Source organism: Podarcis raffonei, chromosome 8 (assembly GCF_027172205.1).
Source record: "Podarcis raffonei isolate rPodRaf1 chromosome 8, rPodRaf1.pri, whole genome shotgun sequence".
NCBI lineage: Eukaryota > Metazoa > Chordata > Lepidosauria > Squamata > Lacertidae > Podarcis > Podarcis raffonei.
In genome coordinates, this window is record NC_070609.1 from 70,293,531 (window position 1) to 70,314,242 (window position 20,712).

The 20,712-nt window shown below is 43.9% G+C and overlaps 1 protein-coding gene and 1 long non-coding RNA gene across 5 annotated transcripts in view; one reads left to right on the plus strand and one right to left on the minus strand.

The window, feature by feature from the left end:
• Positions 1-5,713: 5,713 nt before the first annotated feature.
• The window catches only part of SKI (SKI proto-oncogene), a 152,132-nt gene continuing 137,133 nt past the window's right edge, over positions 5,714-20,712 (minus strand). The window contains exons 3-7 of one of the 4 annotated variants that reach the window (XM_053400668.1): positions 19,704-19,819; positions 18,416-18,714; positions 17,666-17,973; positions 15,003-15,233; positions 5,714-12,110 (exon numbers count right to left, since the gene is read on the minus strand). In XM_053400668.1, the coding sequence (XP_053256643.1) occupies positions 11,922-12,110; positions 15,003-15,233; positions 17,666-17,973; positions 18,416-18,714; positions 19,704-19,819 (1,143 nt within the window). In that variant the 3' untranslated portion in view covers positions 5,714-11,921. Of the gene's footprint in view, positions 12,111-15,002; positions 15,234-17,665; positions 17,974-18,415; positions 18,715-19,703; positions 19,823-20,712 lie in introns of all 4 variants that reach the window. The other 3 variants (XM_053400670.1, XM_053400669.1, XM_053400667.1) reach the window with 3 other exon arrangements.
• On the plus strand, positions 12,709-16,251 carry LOC128419696 (uncharacterized). Its single transcript, XR_008331902.1, has 2 exons — positions 12,709-13,196; positions 15,820-16,251. It is a non-coding gene; the product is annotated as an uncharacterized LOC128419696 (long non-coding RNA).

Genomic DNA, 20,712 nt, shown 5'->3' on the forward strand with positions numbered 1-20,712 from the left:
CAGATCTGTGGGTCAAGGCATTGCATCTTGGCTAACTTAAAATGGTGAGAGCTAAGCTTGGCTTCCACTTGGGTACCACTTCTTGCTCCTGAAAAGTATCTGGGGCTCCTGTGGGGAGGACAGTGAAAGGTGGCGTAACTGGATTGGGCTGGTAAAGCCCCTCAAGACCCTCAGCTTGTGCCTCACTTTGCCAGCTGCTGGTGCTGAGCCTGTTCACTGTACAGCACGAGATTGTGGTGGAATCTTTGACTTTTAAGATCCTGACAGGGAGACTGATGGGTCTGTTTAAACAGTATAATCAGAAGCCCATCATTGGGCTAAAAGCAGCCAGGGTTTGTTGAGAGAGGCAGCAGCTGAAGTTGGGGACTTCCAGTGCGGCCCTTCAGCTTTGTTTCTGCCCAATTAATAAGGGAGATACTACTGTATGCTCTTGTTCATTGATTTTTATTCTTATTTAATGATGATTTTGCTGCGTTTTTGTCCGCTAACTGCTAGTAACAATGTGATTGGTGGGACCACTTTTGAATGGAGGCTAAGCTCAGCTCCCGCCCATGAAGACTTCCTACTATTTTAAGCCAACCAAAACGTAATGCTCCAGCCCATAGATATAGATCTATATTCTAGGCATGACTCTAGATCCAGGCGGTAGGACATTGTTCAGGAGTCTTTGGTGAAGAAATTAGGTGTGCTATAGTAGCATTTTGGACTGATGCTACAGAGCCCAGAAAGAGATATGGAAGAGAACTAGAGAGAAATGGCTCTACCCAGGAAGATCAGGAATAGTCCAGCATGAATATTGTCATACTGTACACCAGGGATGGGGAAGCTGTGGCCCTCCAGATGTTGTGGGACTCCAGCTCCCATCATCCCCAGCAAGCATGGCAGCAGCTTCCTGAGCCATGTTTTGCTCTTTGGAAAGGGTGGCAGGCTGCAAACAGCGGCTTCATGAGTTTGCTGTGAATGTTTACTCAGAAGTATGTCCCATAGGAGCTGCGGGCGGGTAATTGCGGCCAAGTAAGCATGCATTGGCATGCAGCATGAGTTGCTGCTTTTACTCTCTTAAAGAAAAGCAGGCACCTTCATGAAAGGATCATTCTGGTGCTAAGGATGAGAAACCTTTCTTCACCACCGGTAAGGGCCATGGCTTGGTGGTAGAGTATCTGCTTTGCATACAGAAGATCCCAGGCAGATATGGAAAAGACTCCCTGCCTGAAACCCTGGTGAGCTGCTTCCAATCAGTGTGGACAATACTGAGCTTAGATGGACCTATGTAGATGGACTCAGTAAATGGCAGCTTCGTATGTTCTTCCTGTCTTGCAAGCAAGAAATTTAGATCTTGATGGCAGCTGGGTTGCTTCCAAGTTTCTAATTTCACCTTCATCTCAGCATAGAAAAGAAGGGGGAGAGTAAGAAAAGAAACAGGCTGAACTCAGTAAGCATCTGCCATTTAACATCAAGTTTCCACTTTGCTTTCGAAAGATATAACTTGATGGGTAGGGGGAAGCAAAAGAGAGACAGCATTCGTGGCATTGTACATGAGCATGATTGTCAGCTGAATAAAAACTACAAAGTAGTAAACAATGGCTGGAAAGACCTGCCAGAGGAAGGGTTTGGTCCTTGGTCATGAAAGTTGAAGCATGCACTAATGTGGTTGTGTTGAGCAAGGTGCTGGAATCTGGGAGGGTAAGAATCAGTTCCAGTGAAAGTAAGAATCAGTTCCAGTGAAATGCTGGTTTCCCTTTCTGCAGGATATACTCCACGCAAAAAGCAGCAGGCCATCCAGGCAGACCACATCTGATTTTTTAAAATGTGTAAGCTATTATGTATTGTGCAAAGTGGCTTCACTTGCATGGCTTGCTTAAATTATTTTATCGTAGTTCTTAAGGTTGGGCTCCACAATGGAGGAGAAGAGAGATTTTCATCTGTTGCTGTCCTACAATGTATAAAAGCAGCTGATGGCTAGTTTAGGTCCAACCTGCCCCAGCCCCTCTGTAATATTTATAGAAGAGATCTAGTGGTAGATCACACACTTTGTATGCAGAAGGTTTTGGGGTTAATCCCCAGCATCTCTAGGTTGGCTGAGAATGACCCCATCTATCATAGGAGTGTACAGTTAGAAGGGACCATGAGGATAATGTCGTCCAACTCCCTGCTATGCAGGAATCTTTTGCTCATCATGGGGATTGAACCCATGACCCTCATGGTCTACCAACAGCTATCAAAACCTGAAAGAACCATTACCAGTTAATCAGTGTAGACAGTCCTAAGCTAGATGGACTCAAGGGTCTGACTCTGTATAAGCAGCTTTTTGAGAGGTCTGTAACTCAAGGCAGAGCATGCGCTAAGAGATATTGGGACTGAAGTGATAGAGAACCCGAGGCAAAGAAAGTTGACTAATGTTCAGCTGCAGCCTTAATGGTTTAATTTTTTTTCTATAGAAAAACCTGTATTTTCCATGGTACTGATGGGTCATTACTTTTTTAATCTTCTGAGATATATTTGGCTCAGTCACTGTTACTGAAATGGGAACCATTCCATATTCCGAGGCTCGGTGGCACTCACAGCCTTTCCTTGCAACAGCTCATGGCAACTTAGAACGTAATAAACAAAAGCTGTCTCCTGCTTAGGAGAAACTGTCAGCTTTCCTTCAAAGATCCTTAAAAAAAACAAAAAACCATTGACACCATGCAAATCCATACTTGTGACTGAGTATTTTACAAAGTCAGGTAGCTATCTTGGAGAATGTCTGCTAGTCAAATACTGGACTAGATGGGTAAATAGTCTGACTCTGTAATAGAGACACTCCTATGTACTTACTTACATTAGAGTTGATGCCCTTAAAAGAGGAATAATTCATGGAGGATAAGACAGTCAATAGGGACGTGGGTGGCGCTGTGGGTTAAACCACAGAGCCTAGGGCTTGCCAATTAGAAGGTCGGTGGTTCGAATCCCCGTGACGGGGTGAGCTCCCGTTGCTCAATCCCTGCTCCTGCCAACCTAGCAGTTTGAAAGCACGTCAAAGTGCAAGTAGATAAATAGGTACCACTCTGGCAGGAAGGTAAACGACATTTCCGTGCGCTGCTCTGGTTCGCCAGAAGCGGCTTAGTCATGCTGGCCACATGACCTGGAAGCTGTACGCCGGCTCCCTCGGCCAATAAAGCCAGATGAGCACCGCAACCCCAGAGTCATCCGCAACTGGACCTAATGGTCAGGGGTCCCTTTACCTTTAAGACAGTCAATGGCTACAATGGCTCTGTTCTGCCTCCACAATCAGAGGCAGTGCTACCAGTTGCTTGAAACCACAAGTGAGGAGAGAGGCTGTGGCATTTGGGTCCTGCTTTTGGGGCTTCCCAAGGCATCTGACTGGCCACTCTTGAGAACAGGGTGCTGGACTAATTGGGCTTTTGGCATTACTCAGCAGACTCTTACGTTCTTCTGAGTGTTGTGGTAGCATGCTGGGGGACAAACCTGGGGGGACTGATCAAACCCATTGGTGGGCCACCAGAGATGGTGGTGGTTTTTGTCGCTGGGCATAGGTTTCACAGGTCTGTTAGCGGACTCCCCCCACCATTCCTCAGCAACCCGTGAGGTTTGTCACACCACCAAATGGCTGAAACATATGTTTCTATGCTCTTCCTTTCTAGCTGCAATTCCCTTTTTAATCTCTCAAATATTAGGAAAGGTGTGGGGTTGTTTTTAGCAGTAGCTATTTCTGGCAAACGGTACAGATTTTTCCCCCAAGCATTTAATAACATAATCGGCCCACCTTCTTTAAAACTGTAAATTGGCATACAGTTGCTTCCAACATTCGGTTTCTTAAAAGGATGAAAGGATATGTCCCGCTGGAGGAGACGAGTGCTAAGTTATTAGATTTATACCTTGCACCATCTTCCAGAGGAGCCCAGGTCCCAGGAAGGCATGTCCATGGTTAGAGGATAGGGCTAGAATGTAAATTAGGAGATAAGACCATATCAGGGCTGGTAACATTAGTGTGCACCATTGTCAATTCCTCGAATCTCTTGGCCCAACTCCTCATTACTGTCTTTTCACCTGCCCGAGTGAGCCAGCAGTGAAAGAAGCAAGGAATGGTGATAACAGCTGCTTAGGAATGCTAATGATTAATTGGTATATAAATACCTTAAGCAAGTAACTTCCATCCCTTGACTTTTACTTCTGGGAGGTGTGGACTGTGCTCAAAGAGAGAAGCAAGTGAATCGGCACAAGGAAGAGTGTAAGGAGAGGTCATGCCCCAGTGCTGGTGCCCATTGGGAAGGGGGGTAGAGAAGGAGAGATAAAACAGTAGGTGGAGACAGAGCCAGCTAACTCTAGTTTTGTCCCCAATCTTTTTCCCTGCTGAGCTCTGCAAGGGGTACACTTGACACTAAGGAGAAGGGTTGATATGCTGTGCCGCCCCCTAGAAAGCAGGCAGAGGGGACTGGTTGAGGTTGGTGGGTCAGTGCGCAAGGTGCCCAAGGTGCTCAAGACCTGGAACCAGCAGAGGAACCAACTCAATGGCAGAGCACATTCTGTGTGTGCAGAACACCCCATTTGTTACTTAAGCTCATGTGATTTTAGAGCTGTTGCTTTGAACCATAGTTTCGGAAGCAACAGTTCTTCATTGGTTCTTCTTCTTGTCCTCTTCGAGTATTGTGTCCAGTTCTGGGATCTGCACTTTAAAGGACATGCACAGACTGAAAAAGGGGTTTGGTTGAGCATGAGAAACGTCTTGGCTGCAATTGCTGTTTGATCATGGAAGTTTTTGGGGGTTTTTTGCACATTTCCAGAAAAATGTGCATTTAAAAATGGCACCATGTTTAATCCCTGGCCTTTTTAGTTGAGTCTCAGGTAGCAGGGCCAAGAAGTAAGCACAAGTGTATACCCTGGAGGAAACAGTTTCTCGAGGGATACTCTTCCACTCATGAAGAATGCTTAGGACTTTAGGACTGGGACTGGTTGGATTATCTCTTAGTGCAAGGCAACCTTTGGTCAACCTGGTAACCCCCCGCCAATGTTTTGAACTACAACTCCCACCAGCCTCATCCAGCCCAGGGAAGTGGGCAAAAATATCTGAAAGGTGCTAGGATGGGGAAGGCTAGAACACAGCCACCTCTGCAGTGTCAACTGCTCTTTGGTGGAAATATGTTGCATTCTGGGCCTTTTGCTATTAAAGATGCCTTCCGTGGACAACACTTGCATTCCCTGTCTCCTTACCCTCCCCACCCAAAGCCATGATGATGGGTGGGAGTGGATGCCCAACATCTGGACGGCAGCCTGTTGAACCACCCTGCTTTACTTTACCAGAAAAATCACATGATGAATCCCATCTCCTGGAGGGTACCACTTAAGAAGGCACACACATCTGTATACAGGAGTGAGTGGAAGGTGTGGGGACTCTTTTTTAAAAAGGAGGTGCGGGTGTGGGCCTGCAATACCCAGTCCAATTGGAGCAGTTGAGGTCAGGGGTGCTTATCTCATGAAGAGCTATTCATAGTCTCATAAAACAATTTTATAAAACAGTTTTAATTTTTTTCTGCAGTATTGCACCAATTAATTGGGGCATGTTTGTTCATGCTACTCAGGAGTAGTAAAAGAACATATCTTTAGTGTGTGTGGACTTATTTTTTTCTGCACAAACAATTTTATTTTTGATAATGCGCCTATACACTGTACATTCAGTCACTGTGGTATATATAAGCATAGCTATTTTCATACATAATCTGATAAAGTCCTTTATTTTACAATATTATCTGTTTCCAGGTTGGAAAAGGGTTGGAGGGGGAGGGGGGATTTGAAAAGGACTATCAAGTTACACAGAGAAATAGATAAATACCCCACGCTTTTTTTTCCTTTTTGTAAATCAGGCATTTATAAACAAGAAAGCATATTTAATTACATAAAATAGTTCTAGAATAGGAGAGTAAGTCATAAAATAGTTAGCAGCAGCAGCAGCTGGGGGACAGGGAAGTAACAAAAAAATGCTGTAAAGATTTCGTCTGTTAATAAACTTGCGCCATTATCCCCTCAAAAACTTGCTCCTTAGTACTCTTCCTTGCTTTAAAAGACCTCTCTATAACACAGAGACTGCTTGGGGATGTAAGGGGAAGAAATGTCAATTTTCTTTGCTTTTACTAATAAAACAGTTCACAATGAATGACAAAAATATGCAAATAATGGGAAGGAAGTTGAACTGACACTGATTTTTTTTTTATAAGAAAAAAAAGTTTCTTTCTTTATGGTTGTTTTTTCCCCTAACAAATTTCCTTGGTTTTAAAAACACAACTCTTAAAACAAGACAACTAAGTAAGAAAAAGATTTTGAAAAAGTAAACACCACCATATACACGTATTATACAACTGCAAAATGAAAAAAAAAGTATTTACAAATTAAATTTTTTTTTTACATTGGCTAGTTCTGTTGGAAAAAAGCAAGATTATTATTCTGTTAGCCTGTTTCATAGATATAAATGTCTTATTGCTGTTGGTATTCTTCACCTGCCCTCCCCCCCTTCGTTAAAGTCTTATTTGAATATCTTTTATAAAAAAGTGAATTAAACTGAATATACAATTACCTAGATTATATATATCTATATATCTATATATATTTGATGTATTTGGAGAACTGACAGCCGATGTAATAAAACACTTCTTCTCCCCTTTTTGGAGAAAACATCTTAAAGGAAACGGAATTACAATTTGCGAATTCTGTTCCAGTAAAAGGATCATAGCTATAACTAGCTTAAGTTAGCAAAACAAGAGCATTATATTCTACAGAATTGATAATGCAGTTTCTCTTTCCTGACCAGCCCCTCTGCACACTTTGGAGTAGGGGGTCTGCTGTGAACAAAAAAATGTTGCATAGGCAGCTGTTTTCCCATTCACTTCAATGGGTTGTGCCCAACTTTCCATTTGGAAGAACCCATTAAAATTGATGGACCTCTGTTCTGATGTAACACTGGATATAAACCAATGTCAGAGACATGCATGTTCCATGCATACATTGGTTATCATGGGTCCGGGGTAGGGGGGAGCCCAGAACTCTCATGCGTTGATTGGGAGCCTCTAGTTTGGATTGCTTTTTGTTTTAATTACCTTAACTTTGTGTTTTCTACATCTAGCTCTCCTCAAACCTTGGCTACTGATCTGGAATACTAGTGACCATGCTGCAGTGTTCAGAATATATATTTATACACAGTGGGCTAGGAACTTCTCCAAGGTAAGCCCCATTTGTTGCAATGAAGCTTGAGCAGAAATTATTCTTGGTAGGTTGTATTTGTTAACTGATGGCAAGAGCTTGAGGTGGGAAACGTCCCAAACAGCTGTGAAATGGCTGAATTTTCTGTTACCCCTTTATTGTCTGACTTGGAAATCCCTTAAACAGGACTTTAGACACATGGCTGAAAAGATTAAGAGCAAAGATGCTATCGAATCCCCATGGATGCACATGCTTCCTTCAGATGTTGGATACAGACTTGAGCTATAATCCAACTAACCTAGGGTTAAGTCCTACTGAACTTAATAGGACTCACTTCTGAGTAGACATGCACAGGATTGCACCATATTTAGTGAACTAAGTCCCAACTGAAATCCAAATGACGTGTGTCATGGCTTAAATCTGGATCTGACAAAGGTGTCTTTAAAAAATGATTCTTCACTCACCTAATGAGATTTTGTTGTTTTGCCTCTATCTGCCTTATGTCACAAAGATTCTCCCCCCCGCCCCGTTTCAACACTTACTAGACAGTCTAATCTTAAAACACTAGCAGATAGATGTTTCAAGACTGATCGGTATGTGGGCACAGCTGTACAAATTGCAATTATTTCATCAAGGGTTTCAGGAAAAATCAGACCAGGATCAAGGTGTTAGAAACACAGCATTTGTTGGTATTAATACTTGACACCTTTATACTAAAACAGGCATACACTTAAGTAGTTTTATGTGCATACCTACATAAGATAAAGTGTGAATGTAAGAAACACAATTTTAAAGCTGCTTATAGTGTTATAAGCATACATTTCACAGGGAGTTATGGATGGTTGCAGCTTCTTGTGGAGTATATAATTCGGCAGCAAAGTTGAGCTTCGCTTTGCATAGTATGTGGAACGTCCCTTAAATCAGCAGGATTGCAGGCCCCATGCCCTGTTACAGAGAAGGATGCAAGAGTGAAATTCTGGTGGACAGATGCAGTTTAAATCACGGGACCTTTCCTTCCTTCTGTTTTAAGCTATTGCAGAAGACTACACATAGTTCCGTGTGGTTGGTGCTGATTATCTTTTTCCTCTTTGATAAATTCAGCTCCTTTTCACTTGGTGGGCTGGGAGTAAAAAGACAAGCTTGCACTGAAGTTGTATGCCCATATAAAAAAGATGAGACATGATGCAAACTTCAGCATTTTGCATTTGGTTTAGTACTACGATTGGAAGTGGTAGCAGAGACTTCTGAAGAATGAGCACGTGCCCAGGCTGTGGGTTCCCAGTGCCTTTGCTGTTGGTTTTGACAGGGAGAGCTGCTGTAGCCTAGCCTCAAGGTTTGGAACATTTACACTCATGAAGAGGGAAAGGGGGCAATGGCTGTGCTGTGGCGCAGTGGGCTTCTCTGAATCTGTGCAAATGTTTCAATGAATCTGGCAATGGTTTTTAGGGTTTGTACCTTTCACGCTGACCTGCTGGTCAACGCACCAATTTCACTTCCTAGAGGATTATAGGGAATGTCCTAGAATGTGCCCCTAAGTTTGCTAGCAAGACCAGCTGCGCCTCTGTCAGTAAGTGTGTGTCATAAAACATGGGTTGTGGCTGTCGTGGTTTAAGGCCCCTCTGTTTGTCCTTGGGACTACAGCTCCCATCATCCCTGGCCATAGGCCATGCAGGCTGGAGTCAATGGCAGCTGAAGTACAACAGCTGGAGGGCCTCATGTTCCCCATCCCTGGCATAGAGGAAGATCAGTATTGGAAGGCAAGCTGCTTTCACAGAAACTGGTTTGTCATTATCATCTTGTAGAATGACCCCTGTATTCCCAGAATTAGGGTTTGTAACACCTCTCCCTGCTGAAAGGAGGGGTGGCTGGCCAGGTGGGTAGAGGGACAAGCAGTGAGCAGCAGCTTGTCCCAAGAGTGAAGCTGAATCGCCAAGTGTAGGTTTGAGCCACTGAAGACAGCTGTGCATCAAAACTACGCAATTTTGTTGCCTCTTGAAGGAAATAACTGCAAACTTAACAAAAAAGCATTATAGATCTTGGAAATTTATACGACTGAGAACAAAACGAAACAAAAAAAAAAGTTATGCACCTTTACGTTAAGACAATGATAATGCCCGTTAATTAATATATATGTATGGCAAAGATTTTAATTCCATGCATATGGTTTTTTTTAATAACTGCAGAAAAAACATACAAAGCAAAAAAATTATTTTTAAATCCCCATATTAAAAAAATAACTGCATAAACACAATCAATATTCCGTTTGCATTGCACTTTAAGATGGGAGAGCAGATTCCACTCATTGGATACGAGGATGGGCAAGACCTCAAACGCAGACAACTTCGTATCATGCAAATTAGTCCGTATATATCTGTTACTTTCTTGCTCCCCATATTTCAATTCTAAGTCACCTGATTTTTCTAATATAGCTTCCTTTTAAATTTTTTTCCTGTAGCAACCCCTACCCCCACCCCCACTAAAATGTACTTTACTTCCTCCTTTTTCAATGTTCATGCTTACAATGGCTATTAGAATGGATAATAACAGCTTTATTTTTAATACAACTTTTATTCCCCCCCTAGTGTACTGTAAAGTCAATACTTTAATTTTAGGACAGACAGCCGCATTTTGGTTACAGGAAAAGGATTGAATTCCAGAGTTCCCTTCAGTATTTCAGAACGCAAATTGGAGGAGAGAGAATCTGTGAATTTGGGATGGCTTTTCCCCCCAGTTAAGGATTTTAGTAAACTGTCGCCCTTAGTAAACGGTTTGCTCACCATTCCTGTGAAATGATTGTAAAAATAAAATAAAACGAATACGAAAGACTTTGAATCAATACCTCTGTATTGGCAGGGAAGAACGAATCAAAATATTGCTCACTCCTGCACTGGGGCGGTTTAGCCAGGACCAGCCGCCATAGCCCTGTCGCTGATAGGATGGCATCCCTGAAATCCATGTTGGAATGCTTGTGTGACACGGATCTCAAGCAACCATGAATCAAGAAACACGTGACCTGCTTGATTGCCAGAGAGCAAAGGTAGGGAATCTGAGCCTATGCTGCTTATATTGACACCGAGCTCTAAGAATTGCAGTTCCGTAACATTTCCTACCTGCCTTATTCTCAAAAGAGAGGGGGTAGGTCCTGGAGAAGTGTAGAGTTATAAACTGTTCCTTGCAGATTTGATTGCTAACACAGTGGACAGTTGGTTAAATCATAAGGGGAGCAATAAAGGTGGAGGAAATAATAACGAAAACTGTAGTTCTTAAAAAAATAATGCTTTTCAAGAGGAAAACAAAATCCAGTGGGTACTAAGTGTTGGCCCCAAATCAGGTAGAAGAAGCAAAACTCCCACTGGGGATAGGATTTTTGCCCTGAGTGTGTTTACTTGCTGCATATTTCAATATTCAGTGGGAAGGGAAGGAATTGCGGCACAGATCCCAATATTAAAGTATTTGTCACATTAAAAACAAAAGACCAAAAAACCCCTAAAGAATAAGAAATGTAGGCTTATTCACAGCAGCAAAAGTCCTCTTTTTTGTCTCTTTAATACAATGTTGAGCACTCTCTGTGGGCCACACTGAAATCCTTACACGTGATCCTGGGCAAGTCAATAAAATACTGAAATTTCTGGGGTGATGATAAAATGGGGACGAGTTCTCTGGGAAAACGGAAGGGTTTCCAAGCAGACATGCCACTCTCTGTTTTTTCCCACTTATCTTTCACAAGCAACTTCATGTTTCAGCCGACTTTTGTCTTGTGTTTTCTCTGTGTTTCTTGCTCTCTTTATATATTCTTCTATCCGTTTCTCATAATTGAAGTGCTCTGGCGTTGAAGTGAGTCTTTAAAACACATCAGTTAATAACAGACATATATTTATATATAAAAAAAGTTATGGCGTGATTTACAAACACTGAATTTTAATAAGGCTGGGTTCGTTTAGGATATAGTTCCACTCCTACACCCCACTGAAACATACAAACTACCCCCCTTCCCCTCCACTGACTTTCCTCTTCTTGGTTCAAGCATGGGGAAAACAAAGATTTTAAACTAGGAAAAAAAACCTAAATTTGAAATTCACATAGAAATCCCCTGGATTGAAACGGTCATGGCTTATTATTGGGCTTTTTCTGACAAGCTTCTCTAAGGAAGAACCCAACATCTGTAACAATTTGTCATTACAAATCAGGCATTGAAAGTATTTTCTCCCCTCCCTGTTTATATATATATATATATATTTTAAAAAATCTTGTTAATGGTTATAATACCATGTCTTCATGACTCAATTGTTTTGTGTTCTTAAATAGCTTATAACAAAAGGGTTTTGTTTTTTTCTTGATTCCAAAGTGTTCCCAGAAAGCAGCCCTCGTTGCTTGTCTTTGATTTCACATGGATGCTGCTCGCCAGACGGTATAATTTTTTTAATAATTTTTTTTTGCTGCGGACTCAAAAAGTAGTTTAGGTTATAAACACTCTTCATGTTATAGGCACAGGAAGATGTTGTGCTATATGGATTGAAAAAAGAGGTGGAATTCAGTGCTTCTGTTATAAAGAGTAACATTTGCCCTCCAATGAATAACAAAGTCCATGTTTACCAGCACACGCCAGGGCGCGGACCCTCGCCCCTGCGCCTCTCCCACACACTCTCTCCCTCACTGTGCATATTATTTTATTTTATTGTCAGTCTGGCCTACAAATTAGACCCCATGTCATTACGTTCTTCAGCGCTGGCCTAGTTGTCCATATCTTTCATTGTGTGTTCACTGCCGGGCAGATCACTCTGTTTAGGCCACAGTTGCTCCTGAAGTTCCTTGACAACCTTTTCCAAGTGTTCCCGTGCTTCCCTCTCACGCAACAGATCAGCACGCAGCTGTTCTCTGTCCGCCTCTGCATGCTGGAGCTTCACCTGCAGGTCTTCAATCTAGAATGAATGAATGGATAGTAAACTAGAGATACCTGGCTCAGTTCAAGGCATTAGAACTGACATAAGCAGTGGTACCCCGGGTTAAGAACTTAATTCATTCTGGAGGTCTGTTCTTAACCTGAAGAGGTACCACTTTAGCTAATGGGGCCTCCCGCTGCCACCGTGCGATTTCTGTTCTCATCCTGAAACAAGTTCTTAACCCGAAGTACTATTTCTGGGTTAGCGGAGTCTTTTAACCTGAAGCGCCTGTAACCCGAGGTACCACTGTAGAACCTTTGGTGGCTCGGGACCAAAGTCCCTAAAACCAACTATCTTGGACCCTAAAAGCCACATGCCAGTAGATATGTGGGGTCAGCGGCAAGCATGGTGTAAAAGTAGGGCTGCTGAAGGGAATTGGGTTCCAAGAGACCAGATTGGGAGGTCTGCAATCAGTCCAAACCTGGAGATCCCCACTCTTGAGTTACAGATAATACAGCAACACAGTCCAAGAGCTGCAACCTATCCGTTTTTAGATCAAATGCTAAACTATGTACATAATCTATACAGGAAGGAAAAGGAGGTCACTGAATGCTTGTCCCACCATGTTTCCAGGATAGCCAACACAGTGTCCTCCAGATGCTGCTAAGCCAGCTGCACTGTGGCAAGAGACCTGAACCTTTCTCTCTGCTTACCATCTCTGCATCTTCCCCCACCACTCAAAACAACACTTCTGCAGTCTTGGGCCTCTTCCAAGTCATTCAGCTCTGGCCACCTCCCCTCTAATACTTCAAAGGATGAGCAAAAACGTGGCAACGTGATTACTTCAGAAATGAATATGCCAGACCTAAATCCTGACAAATGAGGGGGGGGGGGAGTTGCAGGGAAATGGCAAGGATGTAGCTGTGCACTAATTCCTTTTGACTGCTTTGAAAAATCACAGGTCTTCATTCCTTCCTTCCTCCCACCTACCTCCAACCTAATCTAGACTTGAACATCCCTGATGCTATTTCTTAAGACTGAGACGATGAGCAGAATTAGAAGCCGGGGAGACAGAAGGCAAGCACGTCTAACACAGACATCCCACGTCAACATGGCGAATGGGAGGTAAGACAGAAAAGGCTTCTGGCAAGATTATTAACAGAAAAAACCCCAAAATTCACCCACACAAACTTCAATCCTTTCCTCCCTTGAGAGAGAGAAAAAATCCAGATGTCAAGAAGCAAAAGCAACCCTCTGGAGCAGAGCAAGTTGGAACAAACGGGTGAACCTTCAAAGCCTAATTAGATGAATGTGGGTTTTTTTTTTTTAAAAAAAAAGGCTTCAAACTTTGTGGAGCCCCACCCACCCCCACAACACTTCAGCTAAAGTGGAAGTTGACACCCAGCACATGAAGCTCTGAATCAGATTATGTTTAGTCTGGGCATCGCTTATCAGCGAGACGTCCCGTGATGCGAGGAGAAGGAAATTTGCATCATTTCCTGCTTCTCTGCCCTTGTAAATTTGGCAAGCCTCACAAAAGGGACCGCTCCCCTTCCTGTTAATGAGAGGAGGAGGAAAAGTAACATTTAACAGGGCTTTTGTTCAGAAGTTGGCTTCTTTTTTTCTTTAAAGGAGTTCTTTAACAATTTTTTTGGTGTACAGAATGACAACACTTTAAACTCTCTTCACAGAAAAGCCCACATGTTGCTATTACATATGAATTGATTTTGCAAAGCATGTCCTGACTTCCCAACCTTACCTGGAGATGCCAGGAATTGAGCCTGGGACCTTCTGCACACAAAACAGGTGATCCCCACTAAGCCTGGGCAATGTATCAATACATTGCCCAGGACCGGTATGAGAGCTAGAGTGCGATGGCTGCTTCACCCAGTGGTATATTGCGAGTCAAACCACTGTCACTCCTGAGTCACTCTGCTATCAGTGCCCAGTGTGAGAAACAAGCTGCAGCTGGGTGCTGGAGGCAGAGGGACTCAGGAGCAGCAGTTTCACTCGCAATATACTGCTGGGTGAAACCACCATTGCATTATGGTCCTCATCCTGCTAAGGGAGGAACAGCTGATGTAGTTTGTCCCGTGGCTGCCCGCACTTCATTTAAATTTCTCCGCTGATAGTGCACAGTGGCCTGCCCCTCAGCAGAGAAATCTAATGGACTCCCCAGCTCACCTGCTGCAGGGCGCAAGCCAAAGACAGGGTGGGGGCTCTGTTAGGCTTATCTGTTGAGGAGCAGGCAGCCTGGCAGCCCCTCCTCCCACACACATGCAAAGGGACAGGCTTCTCAGCTGATCAAGCTCCCCACCCCTTTGGCTTGTACATGGCAGGTGGGTTATCTCCCAGAAGCAAGTGCTGAGGTTGCTTGATGCTGCCACCAGGCCCAATGCTCAGCAAGGCACGGATGGGGTGGCTTGCACTCTGCACCTTGCAGAGCGATGCCAAGGTTGCAGAGGAAGTCCCTCCACTCCTGGCATTGAGTGGCAGCAGCAAGCAGCCCTGGCTCAGACAGGTTTAAACATTGCGATCTATTGCCGGTTTGCGATGTTTGCCTGGTGATACATCTCAGTGTTGAAAAGCAGACACTGCCCAGCCCTATTACCTATAGCAGAGCTTTCCACACTGTGTGTCACGTGAATGCTCCCCAAGCTCCTCCAGGGGCTAGTTTAACCTCTGGTTTGCTAGTAAAACTGAAGTGCTATGTTGTGAAATGATGCATGTCTAAAAAGTGTCACCAACATGAAAAGTTTGGAAAGCTCTGCCCTATGGTGAGAAACCAAAGACTGCTTTGAGGCCAAAATGGCATCCTTTGAAGTATCTTGCAAAGCCTTTCTGAATATTTAGCCACAAGAAAAGCTCCTGCAAAGTTTTGGCCAAGAGCCTAGAGCTCTGTGAGGAGACTCTCAAAGGACCTGTCCTCACCTGGGCGGAGTATTTGGCTCTCAGCCTGCCTGCTTCACACCCCTTGTCGCACACCCGGACTTGTCTGGCTTGCTCCAGTTCCCGCTTTAGCCGTATCCGTGATTCGTTGGCCTCCTTCATTTTCTTTTCGTTCTCAGCTCGGAGACGCTCGATCTCCTTCCTTAAGTTGCGCTTGGCTTCTGTTGCCTCTCTTAGCTTTTCCTTCTTCGCCACACGTAGGAACTCAAGCTCCTGGAACAAGATGGAGGCATGGCTTACTTGATAAACACAGCCTTAAAAGTGGTTAGAGGTGACATGGGGAGTAAGAAATATATAACTGGGCAAGAGCTTTAACATTTCAGAGGTGGTTGGAGGGCAGGTTAGAAAGGAACATTGGACTTTAAGCACGGTGTGCCTGCTATTGGCAAGAACCACATAGATGTGTTCACCAGTTCCTAGCCAATGGAAAATGAAGATATCTTATTCAGTAGCATGGAATGCCATAAGTGTTTATATGCAGTAAGGAAGAACGAATACATCACAGAATTCTGGAAGAATCTCGACTCTTTTCAGACAGTTCTAGAACATATTACAGGCAAGCACTTATGGACATTCTGATGTTAAGATTTGAGTTAGGTTGTCAGTATTGGATCTGTATATGATTTGTATATTTCCTTTTATGTTTGTTAAGCTAATGGTCTTGTCTATTGATTATTTTAAGTGCTGAGCCTCCAATGGGAGGGACGTTGTGTCCTGGTTGGTGGGGGGAGACATTTCTCTACAACAGGGCTTCTTGAACTATCTGATGTGACGGACTGGCAATTATTTTTTTCTCTAGGGTGCCAAGGACCGGTACCATATCTGAAGCATCTCACCCAACCTGGGCTGTGGTGGAGTCACCATGAATCAGCAGCTAATGGCTCACAGACCAGTACTGGTCCATGGTACACCACTTTGAGTAGCACTGCTCAACAAGACCTTGCCATTGAGACAGAAGAAGAATCCTGCTGCACCAGGCCAAAGGCCCATCTAGTCCAGAATCCTTTTACTCAGTGGCCAAACCAGAAGCGGTTCCTAAGCACAATAGCATTCTCCCCTCCTGCAGAATCCAGCAAATGGTATTCAGAGGGAGAACAGAGCCAGTGGAAAAGCAGAGGTCAGAGTTAGGTGATTAATCCAAATGGAGACGTTTTTCATATTTATGTGGTCCAGCATCAGATATTTTAGGCACATGGATAACCAGGTGCTTGGGGTCCTCTCAACTTCTTTATGGTTTACGCATTACGCATTTATTTTAAAGTTTTCTCTCTTTTATTGGGAGAGCGGAGGGGACAGCTTCCATTCATTCTTTGCTTATATTATGACTGATTAGTGTTAAAAGGGAGACCAGTGTTGCATATCTCTTCCCCTCCCCTCCCCTCTCCTTCCTATTTCCAGATGCAGTCCTTCCTTTGTTAAGTAACATACTGCATCGGGGTCATGGGAAATCTCTCTCGTCTGACAACCTTATTTCCTAAGCCAGAACTTGTTATCCTAGCCTGTGCTGTTTCCCAGCCATTCTGCATGAAAAGCCTTTGCCCTCTCCACAACAGAATTAATGGAATTTGGGGACAAATACTAGGCTCTTAAGTTCACCGTACTCTTCTGCTCAGTTTAGGCACTGTTAAAAGTTTTGCTTGGCTGAGCAGCTGCCACTTGCTCTGCATTCTCTGACTGCTCTCAAGGAACAGGCTCAAGGTCCTTCAGAGAGAACCAGAAAGCCCAGGAGCAGCAAGCAGACTACCACCCCACGGATCCTCCTTTACACCATGAATGGGTCCCATGAAACATAAGGCCCCAGAGCACAATCTAGGTTTTCTGTGGCTCTGTTCAGCTGTAATATTAAGCCATAAACCACACATGTGGAACCTCAAACTTTGCATGCACTTGCAAGCTGTCTGGGTGTTTCTAGTTTGCTGTTCTTTTAAAAAAAAAAATAAACCAACCCGTTCTTGCTTCAAAAGTATTGTTTTTACTTGTTTGGAAATGTATTTTTAACTGCAACTTAACCATGATGGCTATGTTCTACCTCCACTGCTAGGAATCACAGGTGAGGAGAGGAGTGCTGTTATGTTCAGGTCCTGCCTTTGGGCTCCCTGTAATAGGTGTGAGAACAGAGAGCTGGATCAGATGGGACGACCTTAAATCCATCAGGGCTGCTCTTACGTACTTACTTTCAGAACCAGAAGGATGTTTCAGATAGGGAGAGAGGGTTGTATCCACTGTTAGTCATACCCAGAACATATCACTTGAAATTAATGTGCATGACTAATTTGAATGAGGCCACATCCACACTATATTTTAAAAGCACTATTACATCACTTTATCAGTCATGGCTTAAAGCATCATGAGAACAACAGTTAGGTGTGCTAAGAGTTGGTAGGAGACCCATCCTCCCCTCACAGAGCTCAACATCTCAAAGGGGTTTGACAATCAATCCCTCTTCCCACGGAACTCTAATAATTGCAGCTCTGTGGGGAGTAGGGTGTCTCATAACAACCCACACCCTCTTAATAAACTACAGTTCCCAGCATCCTTTGGGGGGGGGGAAGCCATGACTTAGTACTTGCCTGTGTAGTGGGGATAGAGGTGGGTGGGGATGCAAGCCACTCATTTTGCCTTATGATGCTTCCATACGGCCTTACCTGGTGTAGGCTGCGTTTGGCCTGCAAGGCAGCATTCAGTTTTTCTTCCTGCTTCACTCTCATCTTTACAACTTCGTGGAGGAATTTCTCTTTGGCTTCTTTTGTGTCCAGGCCACTGTCCAGGGCCTGCCTGAGGTGCTCCAGCTCAGCCTCCAAACCGCTGGTGCCACTCTGGGGCTCGGCGTGACTGGCGACTTCAAAGACGTTGCTAGTAGTGGGCGGGGCTTGCATGCTGGGCGAGCTCATGTCCTTGGCTGAGCTCGAAGAAGCGAAGGATGGGGAGGAGAGTGAGGACAGAGAGGAGGTGACTGAGGAGGAGAAAAGAAACACAAAGGCGGCAGTCCGCCGACAAAAAGAACATTAGAAAGCTAAAAATCACCTGTGTGTCTGGCTTGCAGAAAGGACATACATAGAACCCAATATACATTGTACCCAATCAGACCATTGGTCTATCTAGTAAGGTAATAGCTACACTGACTGGCAATGGCTACCCAGGGTTTAAGTCAGGGGTCTCTAACCACTGAGCTGCTTTCCTTTTCTTAAAGCAAAACAGGGACAAGATAAACTTAGAATCATAAAATCATAGAATTGGAACGTACCCCATATGGGTCATCTAGTATAACCCCCAGCCATGCAGGAATCGCATCGGTTCCCCATCCTTCCATCCCTCCCCATGGCAATGTTCCCAAGGAAAACAACCAGGGAAGAATTAGAAGAAAATAAGAAATGAAGTAGCATGGGGTAACTCACACTTACATTCTTCTCGAGTCTCTACTTCGATTTCTGCTTCAGACTCCTTTTCTTCTTCTGCAGCAGGAACAGCGGCAGGAGCGGTGGCGACAGCAGCGGTTGGCGTAGGTTCGGGAATGGTTGGGTTTTCGGCGACATGTTTCCTTTTCCTTGGTTGGGAGGGGCTGTTCAACGGCTCACTGCTCCGAGTTGCTGCTGGGGCACATGGGGGGTTGCTTACGATCTTTGGCTGAGGCGGGGGTGGTGCAAGGGCCACATTGGGGGCCACGGCATTCTCAAAACTTTTGTATGAATACACACTGCAGAGGGGTTGTAGGGGGGTTGGAAGGGAGAAAAAAAGAAGTAACACCTTCAGTGATGGAACACACACTACTACATTTGCAGGCTCAGGAGACATCTGCATGCATGGGTTTTTATACAACTCATCATCAATGCTGTGAACCAGGTACAGCAGGGACAGGAAAAATGCAGTTCTTTAGATGTTTGGGGGCTACAACTCCCATCAGCCTCACCCAGCACAGCCATGGCCAGGGATGGTGGGAACTGAAGTATAGCAGCATCTGGAGGGCCACAGGTTGCCTATCACTGGTTTGTGCCATTAATTTCCCATACCTTTAACACAATCATATTCTAGGAGGCTAGCAGAAAGAAATAATGTTGTGTCCAACTAGGTCCTGTTCAGAATACACCCACTGAAATTAATTGTTCCACGTTAGTCATGACCATTAACTTCAGACAGTCTACTCTGAGTAGGACTAATGCTAGATACAACTCATAATTGCAATATGTAAACATTTACCGGGGCAAATCAGCAGCCTTTTCTGTGCTACAAAATGCAAATTAACAAGGGGCCTGAACCAGCGTATGATATAAATTGCTTGTGAGCAAATGACGCTGATCCTATGAATGTTTACTCTGGCATTCAGTCCTACTTTCTTCAGCAGTACAAAAATATTTTTGCAAGTGCCAAAAAACTATACAGGGAAGGTGCCTGCCCAATATCAATGGGTAGGGAGCCGCAAATTGCCGCCACATCACCAAATCAATTACTTGCTACTCCTACTCTCGAGTAAACCCGCTGAAGTTAATGGACAGGACTAACTTGGGTCCATTAATTTCAAAGGGTGTAGAGTCTTGAGTAGAACATAGGTAGACACAACCGCTTACAAATGTGGAATGGACATTACGTGTCACTTGTAAAAGGAAGCTCCGCAATGAGATTACAGCCTTAACTGGCTTAAGATGACCTGGGACTCAGGTTATTATGCCACTCTTTCTGCTTCCTCACCTGTCTCTGATCAAAGCAGGGATGTGGTTAGGGAGGTCTTTTTCGTTTGCTGAAACGGCGGGGGACCAGGGCCGGAAGGCAGAGAGGCGCTGTCGTGGATGCATGCAACCAATACTCTGCTGGAGCCAAAAAGGAAACAAAGAGGAAACAGTGAGATACACACAATTACATGTTTGTGAGCTGTAAATCTGGTATAAGCTGCTGGGGAGGGGGGGGGCGGAGGCTTGAAGATCCATAGGGAATAGGCGGCATTATAAGTCCATGTGAAAAAGAAAAGGCCTAGCCAACAAAGTCATACACAGGGTAAACCCGCTGAAATTAATGGGCCTATGTTTGTTGTGTCCATTAACTTCAATGGGTCTACTCAAAGTAGGACTAGCAGTGGATGCAACTCAATGAGTCTAGTACAGTCTTAAATTTCATTCTGTTGCTGGTTTTAATTTTCCACTCTTAAATTGCCCTTAAAACCGAAAACAATTCAAGTACAGTGGTACCTCAGGTTACAGTGCTTCAGGTTACAGACTTCGCTAACCCAGAAATAGTACCTTGGGTTAAGAACTTTGCTTCAGGATGAGAACAGAAATTGTGCAGCGGCGTCGTGGCAGGCCCCATTAGCTAAAGTGGTGCTTCAAGTTAAGAACTGTTTCATGTTAAGGGCCTCCAGAATGAATTAAGTTCTTAACCCGAGGTACCACTGTATCAGTGTTTAGATGTACCAATGGTCTTACTTGACAGCTTCCTATATTCCTAGTTTATTAGATCATTCTAATTTTTTAAAATGTGATGTATGCATATATTCTGCAGCCACCTTTTTGTGGCAAAAGATTCTTATTGCAACCTTATCCTAGTTAGAAGAGAAATATCTACAAAAGTAACTCCTCTACGGTTGTTCGTTTTAAATACCAGTAGATCTAAAACTAAAATAGAGGGTCCAAAAGAGAAATTGACCATGAATGAAGCAAAATAAAAAATGCAGAAGAGGAATTTGTCTTTAAACTCAATGGGTTTT